At 55.7% G+C, this 12,460-nt stretch overlaps 1 protein-coding gene across 1 annotated transcript in view; it reads right to left on the minus strand.

Annotated features, from left to right (window-relative positions):
- The window catches only part of FLNB (filamin B), an 86,533-nt gene that overhangs the window by 19,484 nt on the left and 54,589 nt on the right, over window positions 1–12,460 (minus strand). The window contains exons 29-36 of the mRNA XM_004702534.2: window positions 10,979–11,226; window positions 7,678–7,752; window positions 6,853–6,955; window positions 6,091–6,231; window positions 3,414–3,542; window positions 2,568–2,741; window positions 1,435–1,593; window positions 985–1,188 (exon numbers count right to left, since the gene is read on the minus strand). Coding sequence (XP_004702591.2) covers window positions 985–1,188; window positions 1,435–1,593; window positions 2,568–2,741; window positions 3,414–3,542; window positions 6,091–6,231; window positions 6,853–6,955; window positions 7,678–7,752; window positions 10,979–11,226 — 1,233 coding nt within the window. The remainder of the gene's footprint in view (window positions 1–984; window positions 1,189–1,434; window positions 1,594–2,567; window positions 2,742–3,413; window positions 3,543–6,090; window positions 6,232–6,852; window positions 6,956–7,677; window positions 7,753–10,978; window positions 11,227–12,460) is intronic.

Below are 12,460 nucleotides of genomic sequence, written 5' to 3' on the forward strand. Positions count from 1 at the left end.
TGGCTGATCAGAAGGAGCGACAACTTCAAGACCATCAGGAAGCACCTGCCCTTCAGGGGGGAGCAGCAAGTTTCCAGCCCTTTCCCCCAGAACGTGGGAGCATGCTTCCGTGTGGAATTCGCTTTCGCAGCCGCCGCTCAAAAGGAGGAGGATGAAGACAGTGGGCAAGGGCAGCCTGATTCAGACCAAGTCCCAGTGAGAACAGGAAGGAATTCCCATTTCCGAAAGCACTGCTCAACTGAACATGATCCCCGCCGGCCGGTCCAACATGTTCTGCTTTGGGATGGGTCCAGTGGCGGGAGGGAGTACAGATAATAAAACAGGCCTCTGGGAGTTACTCCCTAGAGCCCTGGTGGTACAGTGGGTTACATGTTGGGCTGCAATCCAAAAGGTCAGCAGTTCGAAACCACTAGCCACTCTGTGGAGAAAGTCAGGACTTTCCACTCCCATAAAGAGTTACAGTGTTGGAAACCTACAGGGGTAGTTCTACCCTGTCCTATAGGGTTCGCTGCATAGACTTTAATGACAGTGAGTTTGGTGTTGGCTTTTCTGGGAGTCACTGTGGCCAGGGGACCCGATACCAGAAGCAGACAGACTGGTGACCACTGTGTGAGCCTGTTTATTCATCGACAGGACAAAAAGGACGTGTCTGTTTTACTGTCAGGAGGCGTTACGTGATGCTATCAGTCTAAGGATCTAGAGCAGTGGTTCTTCACCTTCCTCGTGCCATGACCCTTTCATACAGTTCCTTTCCCCCAAACATAAAATTATTTTCGTTGCTACTTCATCACTGTCATTTTGCTACAGTTATGAATCAGGCGACCCCTGTAAAAGGGTCGTGACCCACAGGTTGAGATCCGCTCATCTGGAGCCTTGGGGCTGCTCAGAACCACAGGGGGCCAGGAGAACAGGGAGACCTAGCAGCCAATGTGGGGGCAGCGGCTCTCTCCAGCCCTGGTCTTGCCTGAGACAGCACCCACTGACCTGCATCCCTCGTGTCCACAATGAAGTCGGACATCTCGAAGGTGCGGCCTTCTGACAAGCCTCGGCCGTAGACTTTGGCCCGGCGGGCATCGCCGATCTCAGACTGGACCACCATGATGGACACGGGGCTGTTGGCCACGTGGCTGCCGTTCTTCTTGATGCTGACCAGATGCTCGCCCACTTCCCGGGGGATGAAGGATATGCCTGGACAGAGCGGAAGGGGACGTGTGTAAAAGGGGGAGGCCGGGGAGAAGAGGAAGGAAACAGGATTGCCTCGGTCACCGTCCAGTAACCGAGAGAGGCCTGGGCCCTGCTCAGCACCATGGCGCCCAAGGATGCTGGGACTTGACCACTGCTGTGACCCAGCGGGCCTGTCCCAGCACACCCTCCTGAGCCAGCCCTCGTCTCCATCCCGTACCCACGCTGCCTGACCCAGCCCAGAGGGCTCACCGATGTGGTTATTGGGCAGCCTCTTGAGGAGGCAGGGCTCATCCCGTCCCGACGGGGCCTTGATGCTGGCCGTCAGGGTGCTGAGGTCAGTCTCACTGATGTCGAGCAGGAAGTCAGCCGCAGAGCCCAGCTTCACCTGCGAGCAGCGTCTGCTGTCGTCTGGGAAACACACCCCAACACAGCTCAGGTTACACAGGCCACCCAGCAGGTGCGATCCACTAACCCCAGGGGAAGGGAACAAGTGCGCTGGGCAATAAGCTGATCTAACCAACCAGGAAAGACTTCCGTGCAAGCTGGAAGTGCCGGGAGGTGGGAGGACTGGGGTCATGGGCCCCTGGCACGGACCCTGGTTGAAGGTTCTCCCACCTGCCTGCTGGCCTCTGGGACATTTCTTGTCAACGCTCAGCAGATGCCCCATCAAGGGCTGTGGGCGCTTCTCAGACAGGCTCCAAGGCAGGGGCCTGAGCCACAACACAGCAAGCAGAACTGAACTCAGGAGCACGGGCTATGGGGTCAGAGCAGCCGGCTCTGGATCCCAGACTGACCGCAGGTGAAGGGGGCCCAGCAATGCCCTCTCTGAGCCCCAGGTTTGCCATCAGCAGTCTCTCCAAGAGTGCTGCTCACCCGACCTCACTGACCCAGGTGCCTCTGTGTGAGGACGCGGCATTTGAACGCTTGGGTTCAAATAAAAATCGTACCAGTAGCAGTGGCTGACAGCACGGACTCAGAGACCTCAAGGGTGTCAGAGGGGACCATGCTCCCTGGGGCCTTCAACGGCTGCCATCTGACAACAGGATATCTTGGAGCCTGATTGCATCACTCGCTGTTGCGTGGACTTGAGCCACTAAACCTTCGGTTAGCCACCGAGAACAAACTGCCTGCTGCACCGGGGAACCAGCACAATGTTCGGGCCCTCCATAGGACAGAGCTCTTGCTGGCCCCGGACCGACTGCGAATGAAGGACCCGGCCAGCCCTGCACAGGAGCTGCACTCCAGCTCCAGCCCGAGGAACCGCCCTGAACTGAAACCTCAGCCCCCGCCCCCCAGCCCCGCTGCTGCCTGCTGGCCCAGGTTGGGCAGGGAGAGGCTCTGCGTGCAGCCACCCCCACCCCGTAACCCCCCAGGCACCCAACCTGTGATCTTGGCCGTGAAGGGACTGCCGGGGATGTGCTTGTCGTTGTACTTGACCAGGATGCTGTAGTCGCCCGGCAGGGTGGGCAGGTAGGTCACCGTGCACGTCCCATCTTTGTTGTCGATGCAGCTGATTTCGGCCTTCGAGGGGCCCTCGATAGCCAGGTCCAGACCCCCTGGGGGTGGAGGTGGGGAGGGAGGGGTTAGGGGAAGAGAGCGACCTTGTTTCCAACAGGGACAACAACTCATCTTGGGTGTCCTGGAGGCCAGGGCTACGGACCGACACTCCACTCGAGCTGTGGGCAAGGGGCTCGGGCCATCAGAACAAAGCAGTGAGCAAGGGAAAAGCAAATGCCCACTGGGCAGCTGCGCCCACAGCCAGTGGTCCTGGCATCTTCGGATGTGTGGGCCGAGAACGGGGTGGAGCTGAGCATGTCGACCACAGGCGGGAGGGTGTCCCTCAATAAAGGGCAGCACTGGCCAGCACCAGATGCCACCAGGGAAGTCCAGTTGGAAGCACACATGCTGAACTTCTAGGAGAGACTATCAATAGCTGGGGCGAGCCTTGGGTTAGACACAGGGATGGGTGTAAGACAGCAAAGGCCCAAGCCGGCACGGCACCTTCCAGGCCAGTCACATAGAATCTTTCACAACAGTGAATGTGATTTCAGTTGGGGCACAAAAGGCTGCCAGTGTCTCAGTGTGGGGCAGGAGGTTGCTGCCGAAGTGGCAGGTTTCTACATGGTAAGCCAGGGTTAGACAGACAAGTCTTGGTTCTAGAAGCTGCCCTAGAATCACATCCCCTTGGCTCTCCAACCCGCACAAAAACACAAAGACACACGTCCTACCTTCTCCCGCGTCCTCGGTGACAATGGTGAAGGTGGCGGTTTTGTTGGCCACTCCGTACACCAGGCCGGGGCCGTAGGCAGACACGCTTCCGCTGTTGGGGTAGTTCACGTAGAACTGGAGCGGGCTCTCTTGGGGTGCAAAGGACACAAGCAAGATCGTCACAAAGGGCGCACACGCCATGGACAACTCACCCAGAGCACAGCCTATCCCCAGGTTGGCTTGGCAGTTCCTGTGCAAAGGCAGAAGGTAAAAACCCGAGGGTGAGAGAGTCCCCATCAGAGGCACCCAAGGGAGTATCGCTCCTTCAATCACGACGCAGGAAAATCTACCCCGAGTCCACTCCAGGTGAGGGAGGCAGGGCAGATGCAGGGGGTTTAGCTCAAGTTGGCAAAGACGGAGTGAACCTCTGAGCTGCATGGAAGATAGAGTTCCGCCATTGGCACTACATCCCTGGAACTACGAGAGGGAGCGTGCTGGGAGAGGCCCTTTGGAGAGCCATTTGTCTGCACCTTTCAAACTGTGAGGCCCTATGTCTAGGAATCTATCCTCCAGGGAGATTCCTACACAAGGGCTTTCATTTCTGTATAGCTCAGATGCAAAAGAGGAAAAGATCCCAGAGTCCAGTAACACCAGAAGCAATCAGCCACACAGCTTCCACCCAGCCAGCTGTACTCCCTGGTTTTCAGAGGTGGTGAATGCTTACGGACAGACTGCCAGGCCTTTTTCTGAGGTATCCCTGGGTGGGTTTGAACTGTGGACCTTTTGTTCAGCAGCCAAGTTCTTAATTGTCTGTGCCACCCAGGCATGCCTCCTACAAAAAACACTGGCTTGTTCGTGCAGCCCTTAAAATAAGGGGGACCTGGGTGTAGTACCTACATTGAGAGATGATATGTAAGGTGCTACATTAAAAAGAATAGTCAGTTTCTACACAGGACTTATATTGATACAGTATCTCAATTCTTTAAAAACAAACTGTGTGTGGGAGGCATATTTAACAAACAAACAAACAAACAAACAAACGGTGTGCACGTTGTAGGAAGCACAGGAAAGCACCTGGAAAGGCACCTGTTAGACTTGCCACGGAAATTGAAGGGAAGTCAGGAATTCGCTTTTTTACATTCTAGGCATCTCTATCTTTAGAATATTGACACAGGAGCAGACAACACAATTTTACTTTAAGCAAATATCATACACGTTATGCTCACGTGCATACTATTTACCCCGGCATTACACACATACTCACATTAACTAAAGCAAACGCTAAACCAGGTGAAGTATCTGCAGGGCCTATCACCAAGGCCTAATCTTGCTGATATTCAAATCGCTCTGAGAAACCGATGTGAAAAATGGCCAACCACCAAACAAAGGGGGGGGGGTCCCCAAAAATGAGCCAATGATATAATCACTCCGTGAAGAGAATGAAATGCAAATGAGACTTACCCATGGAACCCTGCTCAGCCCCGTTCAGGAGAGGAGCACAAACAACGAGAGAGGGGGATCATGCTCCCCAACACCAGCTTGGCAGAGACCCACAAACTTGACAGACAGCACGCTCCACGGGCAAATCGGCGGAAGCCCAGGTGCTCTCAGTGCCTGCTGGTGGCTGTGCACTGGGAACGAGCTCTATGGGGGACAAGCGAGCTGAACTATGGGTGCCAGCACTCTGTGCTCCCACCATTCCTACTCCTGAGGGAAGTGATGTCCTTAAGACTTAGGAGAAGCTGGGGACCGTGTCCTCAGCAAGGGACATGGCTAACTACAAAACGGTGCGTCTGCAGGGGAAGAGCACAGAGCAGTGTGCTCTGGGCATGGATGGCTCCGCTGGGCACAGTCAGATGGAAGGAGCAGGGGCAGCACTGGGTGCAGAATGTAGAACAAACACTGGCTGCTGCTGAGTCGATTCTGACTGCTGGGGATGCCCTGTGTGCTGGGGTAAAACTGTGCCCCCATGAATTTCCAACGGGGGCTTTCTCCAAGTCAGCAGCTGAGCCCACGGGCCACTCGCAGCACCCTGGGACTCCACATGTAGGACTGGCTGCTGTTTATCTTTAAGAAAGGGTGGATGGGGAGGGGTTAAAAAGTCTGTATGCTGTTACCTATGGATTCCTCAAGATTCTCTGAGATGGAATATAAAGAAATGTAAACCAACACCAGTCAAGTTCAAAGAGAGGGCAGAGGAGCATAGGGGTGGGGCAGGTACTCTCACTGCATTATTTAAACGTTTACAACCAAGGAAGGGGTTCCCTAACTCAGAACGTTGGAGTGAGTAGTGAAGAGAGGTTTAAATAACTAAAACAAGAACACCACGCTGGCCGACTAGCTCGTGGGAATGGAACTAAAGCTGGCTCTCCTTGCCCCGGGCTCCAGGACACCCAGGCACTGTTGTCCTGGTCTCCCTAGCACCCTCCGCACCCTCTCGGGCCTCCTCGCAGGATGCAGGCCAGCCTGGAAAATCCCTCACGGTGCTGCTCGCTTTCCTCCCAGCAGCTCACCCTCCAGCTGCACTCTGCATAACGACAAAGACACACGGCCCGGGCCCAGGGACCCGATCCACGGAGGGGCAGCAGCTCTCCTGCAAACGGCCAGCTAGTCCGCGGCCTTCCAAGACCCGCCACCGCCACCGAGAGCCATCCAGTCAAGTTCTGAGTCCTGCTGGGCCGCCCCGGCCCAACTCACCGGGGATGTGGCTGCCCATGTATTTGATGTGCATCTCGTGGAGGCCGACCTCGGTGGGGGCGTATCGCACGGTCACCGTGCCGTCCTTGTTGTCCACAATCTCGGGGGTGGCCGTCTTCCCGGAAGGCATGTGGACCTCCCCTAAGAGCGCAGGGAGACAGGACAATGAGGCCTTCGACAGCTTCCCTGGGAGAGTCTGAGCAGAGAGGCTCAGGGCGCCTTCGAAGTCAAGAGCACTTGTCAGTGCCTCAAGCATCCAAGCCCCACAGCGGGAAGAGAGCCCGATCTCCTTTCAGACACACTCCCTCCGGATCCCACCAAACACAGCCGCGCTGGAAGCTCACAAGGGGGTTGACCAAGGCCACAGCACAGGAGGCTGAGGACAGCAGCAACTCAGAGAGCAGCAGGCCCGGAAGGAGACTGGACAGAGCAAGTCCTGGGGAGGAGACGCCGGCGCCACGGGCAGATGGGGGCAGGCTGGAGATGAAGAGAAGGCAGGGCAACCTGGGGCCAGGATAGCCCCGGGGGGGTCTGGGCACAGCAGCCTCAGCCCTAAGATGATGGCAGCTGGCCTGCCTGCAGTCGAACACAAAGGCACACAGACCAGTCTGTCCCCCCGGGGTCTCGTGAGCCAAGTCAAGAACCACAGGTGCCTGGCTAAGGAGCCCTGGTCTGGTGGACGGGGGAAGTCACCTTCCAGCACCTTCCGGGAGAGCTGACAAGAGCTTGGGAGAGGGAGGCGGCTTTCGTCAGATGACTTACCAGTGATTTCTCCTTTCCGGACTGCGAACGGGATGACCAAGTCGAAAGGCTTAAATCCCAGGCCGTTCATGTCACTCACAGGGACATAGGCCTCTTCAGTTACCTGCAACAGGAAGCAAGGGTCACCGGGTCAAGCGGACAACAGAGTGGGCCAGTGAGAACACAGGGGGCTGAGCAGCTGGGGATTTTGCAAGCCCTCGAGCTAGGATCTGGGGACATGCTGCCCCGGGGGTCGTCCAGGCTTTGTGGATTGGCACCTGGGGATGCGGGGCAAAGCCTAAAGGATGTGCGACATCGTCACACTGACCAATTACTAGAAAGCCCTTTGCTTGTAAAATTCCCAGCCTTGCCCACAGCACAGAGGAAAGGTGAGAGAGCAATGTCCGTGCGTCCCAAAAGGCTCCACCTGGAAAGGTTTAGTTGCTTGTGGCCTGAAAGAGAAAGTGCGTTTTAAGTGGCGGCAGCGCGTAAAGCAGTGGCTTCCCCTGAACAGAAACCCAGTGAGCCAGCGGTGGTGGTGAGAGCCGGCGGGCGGGAGACGGCCGTCCGTCTTTCTCGTTACACACAGAGACACACCGGGCCCAGCGTGATCACAGACATGACATGAGGGGATGGGGGAGGCGATTCATGGAGTGCACACGACGACGACACCAGGGGGACAGCTTATCACAGAGAAGCGGGGTGTTGTGATGGGCTGATCGGAGGGGCAGAAATGAATGACCAGGACACCCAGAGGGCGGAAGCAGTCCCCAGAAGCAGGCCGCAGCTTTTCTGAAATGAATGCAGATCAACAAAAAGGAAAGGGGGGCAAAAAAAAATGTGTACCCAGGGCCTGAATCCAGGGGGACATGCATTTACCACCGGTGCCTCCTCCACGGCCGTGACTTCCCCGTCTGTGGCCTGGATGGTTGCAAATGGAGATTAGTGGGGAATCACATTGCAGGGCTATCGCTACTCAGAAGGTACCTCGCCCTGAGCGGGGCAGTGGGCTTGGGCGGAGCGTGCAGTGTTGACACCCTCCCCTCCCACTGGCCTCCAATGCCAAATCCACCGCCCCTGGGATGCACAAGCCCCACTTCGGTGAAGGAGCCGGCCTGAGGACACCGGAGGCAGGGCCCAGGTCTACAATGCGGGCAAGGAGTCCTGCCGGTAACAATGGAGGCAACCCCGACACCCCTCTGTCAGAGGCCCGTCGCATATAGGACAGGGAATCTGCACAGCCGGGCTGGTGAGGTCATTCCAAGTGCTGGGTGTTAGGGACCTGGGGCACAGGGAAGGTCCCCACTGGGTGCCGCTGGGTGCTCCCGTGAATAAGACGTAGGGAAGATAAACATCAGTCTTGTCGCTGCAACACGGGACTGGGCAAGGGGACTTTTCCCCTGCTGGGCAAGGGGTTAATGCCTCAAAGTTTCAAATACATAAATTTGTTAGTAAAAGGTAAAGTCTTAAATGTCCTCCAAACCCAAGAAACCGGCTAAGGGGCTGTCCCCCGGGCCCCTACGCCCTGGTGTCCTGCCTTGACAAGATCTCTGTCTCTGCTATGCAGAGGATGAGCCCATCCTTTCCAGGTGTTGTGGCATGTGCAGAAAGGGGTCTTTACTCAAAAGCCTGGGCCCCCGCTCCTAGGGCCCTCTCAGATGCTCAGATTGGGGCTATGCGGTGAGGCTGACTGGTGCCCTTTGACCCCAGGCCTCCCAATGCCAAGCCACGGCTGCTAGGCCAGCGGCTTCCCTTCTTATGCCACGTGTGCCTGAGGCACCTAACTAAGCCAGGAGGCTGTGGTCTCTGTGAGACACTGGTTAGGAACAGTCTTGGGTGGCCATGGTCTTCAGGTCCCACGCCTGTAGGGGAGGCGAGGAGTCTGCCCAGCTAAAGTGAATGACCAGAAAGTCAGTCTGCTAGGGAAGGCTGGAAAGGGAGAATACAGACCCAAATCAAGTCCTTTTATGCCTTTGGCAGTAGTCAGGGAGCAGTGTGTGCATACCCTGGCCGTGGTTGCTGCAGTCCCTGACTGGTGTACACCAGGGTGGCAAAGTCCTGGTTCACAGGGACCCTTTGGCCTTTCCATTTGTATCTACAGGGGTTTCACTGGCTGGACAAGACTGGTCTTCCTAGTCCATCTTAGTGTGGAGGCTGTGTTGGAATCTGTTCCACATCCTAAGCGACAGGCAAGCCTCCACTGACAGACAGGCGGGGGCTGTGCATGAGACACACTGGGTGAACCGGAAATTGGGTATTCCACAGTCAAACCGGACTCACTGCTGTAGAGTGGATTCCTACTCACAGCGACCCGAAAGGACAGGATGGAAGAGCCCCTGTGGGTTTCTGAGATTGAAACGCTTCATGGGAATAGAGAGCCTCGTCTTTCTCCTGCAGAGCAGCTGGTGGTTTTAAACTGCTGACCCTGCTGTTAGCAGCCCCATATGTCATCCACTAGGCCACCAGGACTCCAGGAAGGTGAGAATTCTACCACTGAACCCACTACTACCTGCGGGGAACGCTTACAGGTCCGGGCTCTGGCCTGCCTGCTCAAACGGTCCTCCACATCTGACACTGATTTTCACAGGCAAACCCTGCCAGCATGGCCTTGCCCTGCCCCTCCATCCAGAGGCTACTCTTCCACCCTGCCCAATGCTAACCAATCAGACAGAGCCTGCCCCGGGGCTGAAAACAGATGCTTCAAGTGGCATAGGGGATCCTGCTCTATAAACAAGAAACACATAGCATTCTAGCGGCACTGCTCCCCTGTAGGAGAAAAACCACTTCCGAGAGAACATGGTCAAAAGATGACAAGTGTTTACATACTCGAGACATGAAAGAGCCTCCCAGATCTCTGGCAAATGTTGACAGATAAACAGATGTCTAGGAAAGGAGGGGGGAAAGCTATAACAGATTAGAATCTGTTTGGAAGAAAGTCCTTCTGTTTAAACTGGAGCCTGCTTGCCCCTCCCCACGGCTGCGCAGAGTGAAGTAATTATAAGGCGGTTTGTAGGCTGTGCATGGGGCCGGGTCATTAAGGGGCGAGGAGTGTTTGTGGTCAAGTGTGGCTGCTGCCCTTGACATCAAAGGGCAGTGGGGGAGGGAGATGGCGTGGCACTCGGTGGCTGGCCCGATTCAGAAGACCCTGGAAGCTCAGAATCCCCTCCCGGGTGAGTCGGTCGGCAGCGCTGACAGAAGAGATGGCAGCACCTTGAAAGAGCAGATCGGGAACTGAGGGAGCAGCGAGTTTATGGGACTTGGCTTCTAGGTGCATGCAGACTTGGGAAAGAAGGGGGAGGAAGGTCACACAACTTGGAGACTGTCCCCGGAGCCACCACACGTAGAAGTCGCCGGGTGGGCCTGTGCCTTGCTCTGTCTGTTCTCAGTAAGAACTGCAGCAAAAAGTATGAGCCAAAGCCATCAACACACTCTGGGTGTTTGAGGGTCGAGTGAGAGAAGCACCTTGAGTTTCTAGCCATGCTCCTGTGCGAAGAATGTTAAGAATCGGAAGAAGAGGTCAAAGTCACTCAGAACGTTCTAAAATGTCTTGTGATAAGGATGGTACACCTCTTCTTGACCTAACTGGACTATTAAATGGTGTGACATGTGGATTATGTCCCAATAAAACTGTTAAAAAAGAAAAGAAAAAAAGTCACTCAGAACTGAAAATTAAGGACCCTAGTCATTCCCTAGTCCAGACATTTGCATAATGGTTTCCTTTGCTCCAGATGGCCCCAGTTTCTAAAGACAAGGCATTTCCCCTCCTTCCCCCAATAAGCAAAACATAACCAGAGGTGCTTGGAGGCCTGGGACACGAGAGCCAAGTCCCCAGAGAAAGCAGCGTCCTCTCTCGGCCAGCTGGGAGACGGCGATGCTCTCCTTTATAAACATACTCTGTCGAAGTGGACGTCTCTGAACAGGCTTAGGCCAGATGCCGCCTATGTCCCTGACGGTGGAAGGAAGGAAACCTCGGTGACCGGTAAGATTTCCTAAATCAAAGAGTCTCTGAGTTTCCAGAGATTACTCCAGAACTCCACAAAGTCAGGACCGCCTTAAAACACGAGGAGTGGCCCCAGCCTGGACGGAGTACATCTGGGCTCTAGGTTTGAGCAGAGAGCGGCCTGCTCTGGGGAGGAGTCTGCCTTACCATGACGGTGAAGGGGCTGTTGGGAATATCCACGCCACCAAAGCGCACGTAGATCACGTAGGTGCCCGGCTTGGCAGCGGTGTAGAAGATGTCGTAGGTGCCATCCTTGTTCTCAATGACCTCGGCCTCCGCCTCAGTGCCGTCCGGAGTCAGAACCGTGCAGGTCACTTTCCCCTTCCCGGCAGTCTTGGCGTCGACCACAAACCCCACTTCCTCACCCGTTTTCACGACGGAGGCGATTCCAGGGCCTGCAGAGAAACGCGTTCAGAAGCAGAGGGTGGGCGAGTCCGCTCCTGGCACTCACTTGCCCTGGATGCTTCAGAACACATCACACTCTTTCACGTTGGGGGCGGGTGGGCACCCAGAGAACAGGCAGGGGTGGTGCTGCTGCAGGCGGGAGCATTTCATCAAGCTCTTATAAAATAAGGAAGACTGGCTTCTGAGCATCAACCAGATGTGACGCCTGGGTCACCAGCATTCAGGGTGTGGGGATGAGGGAGCACCAAACATCCTTTAGCCACTTGCTGGGGACTGGGGACAGAAAGGTGAGCAGGACACAGCCCGGGCTCTCAAGGAGCGGGCAGGCTACTGGACGAAGGCAGCGGGAATGACAGATCAACCTGCCAGAAAAATAACAAGGGGACTAAGCTACAGATCAGGAGCCAGGGTGGCGTAGCGGTTCCTCGCTGGGCTGCTAATCTCAAGGTATGCCATCTGAAACCACCAACAGCCCCAAGGGGCAAAGGTGGAGTTACAATCTCAGAAACCCCTGGGGCCCTTCTACCCTGCCCTATAGCATCGATAAGAGTCAGAATCAATCCGACTGCGGAGAGTATGTGCCGTCACAGAGAACCTCTTGCTCTTTAGAGATGTGCTTGCTCTGAGAATTTCGATCACACAGTTGACACTCAGACAGAGGCTCCCTGGAAAAAGTAAAAGAGGGGCGGGGGCCGGAAATAGAAGGCTACATTCTGACAGGCACTCTTGGCCAGGGGAGAGTTAGGACATATTCCATCAATGACCAGTTGACTCTGTCTCACTGATTTGTGGCACCCCTTAACAAAGGATTTACAGTCTCAGGGAAGACAGGAAACAGAAACTAAACAGTGCAGTGGAAGAGAAGCGTGGAGCTGATTGACGGAGCATCTTGAAGGTGTAGTTCAGGCTGGTGCAGTTCAAAGCTGAGAAGAGGATTCAACTGGGACAGAGCCGGAGGAAGGGGCAAGGAGGAAGTTCCCACCCAACATTAACCCTCAGGGAAGCACAGACAATCCAGTCTGTCTCTGGCAACCAGCCGGAGGAGGTGTGGCATTGACTTCACGCCCTCTGCCTCAGGGTGACCGTAAGGACAGAGGAACTGCCGCTGTGGGTTTCCGAGGCTACAAATCCTGAGGGAAGAAGAAACATCATCCTTCTCCCTCATAGCGGCTGGTGAGTCTGAACTGCCAACCTCGCCGTTAACACCCTGACTCATACTCCACC

This window comes from Echinops telfairi, unplaced genomic scaffold, assembly GCF_000313985.2.
Source record: "Echinops telfairi isolate 266 unplaced genomic scaffold, ASM31398v2 ScPeMD7_31;HRSCAF=116, whole genome shotgun sequence".
In the NCBI taxonomy this organism is placed as follows: Eukaryota; Metazoa; Chordata; class Mammalia; order Afrosoricida; family Tenrecidae; genus Echinops; species Echinops telfairi.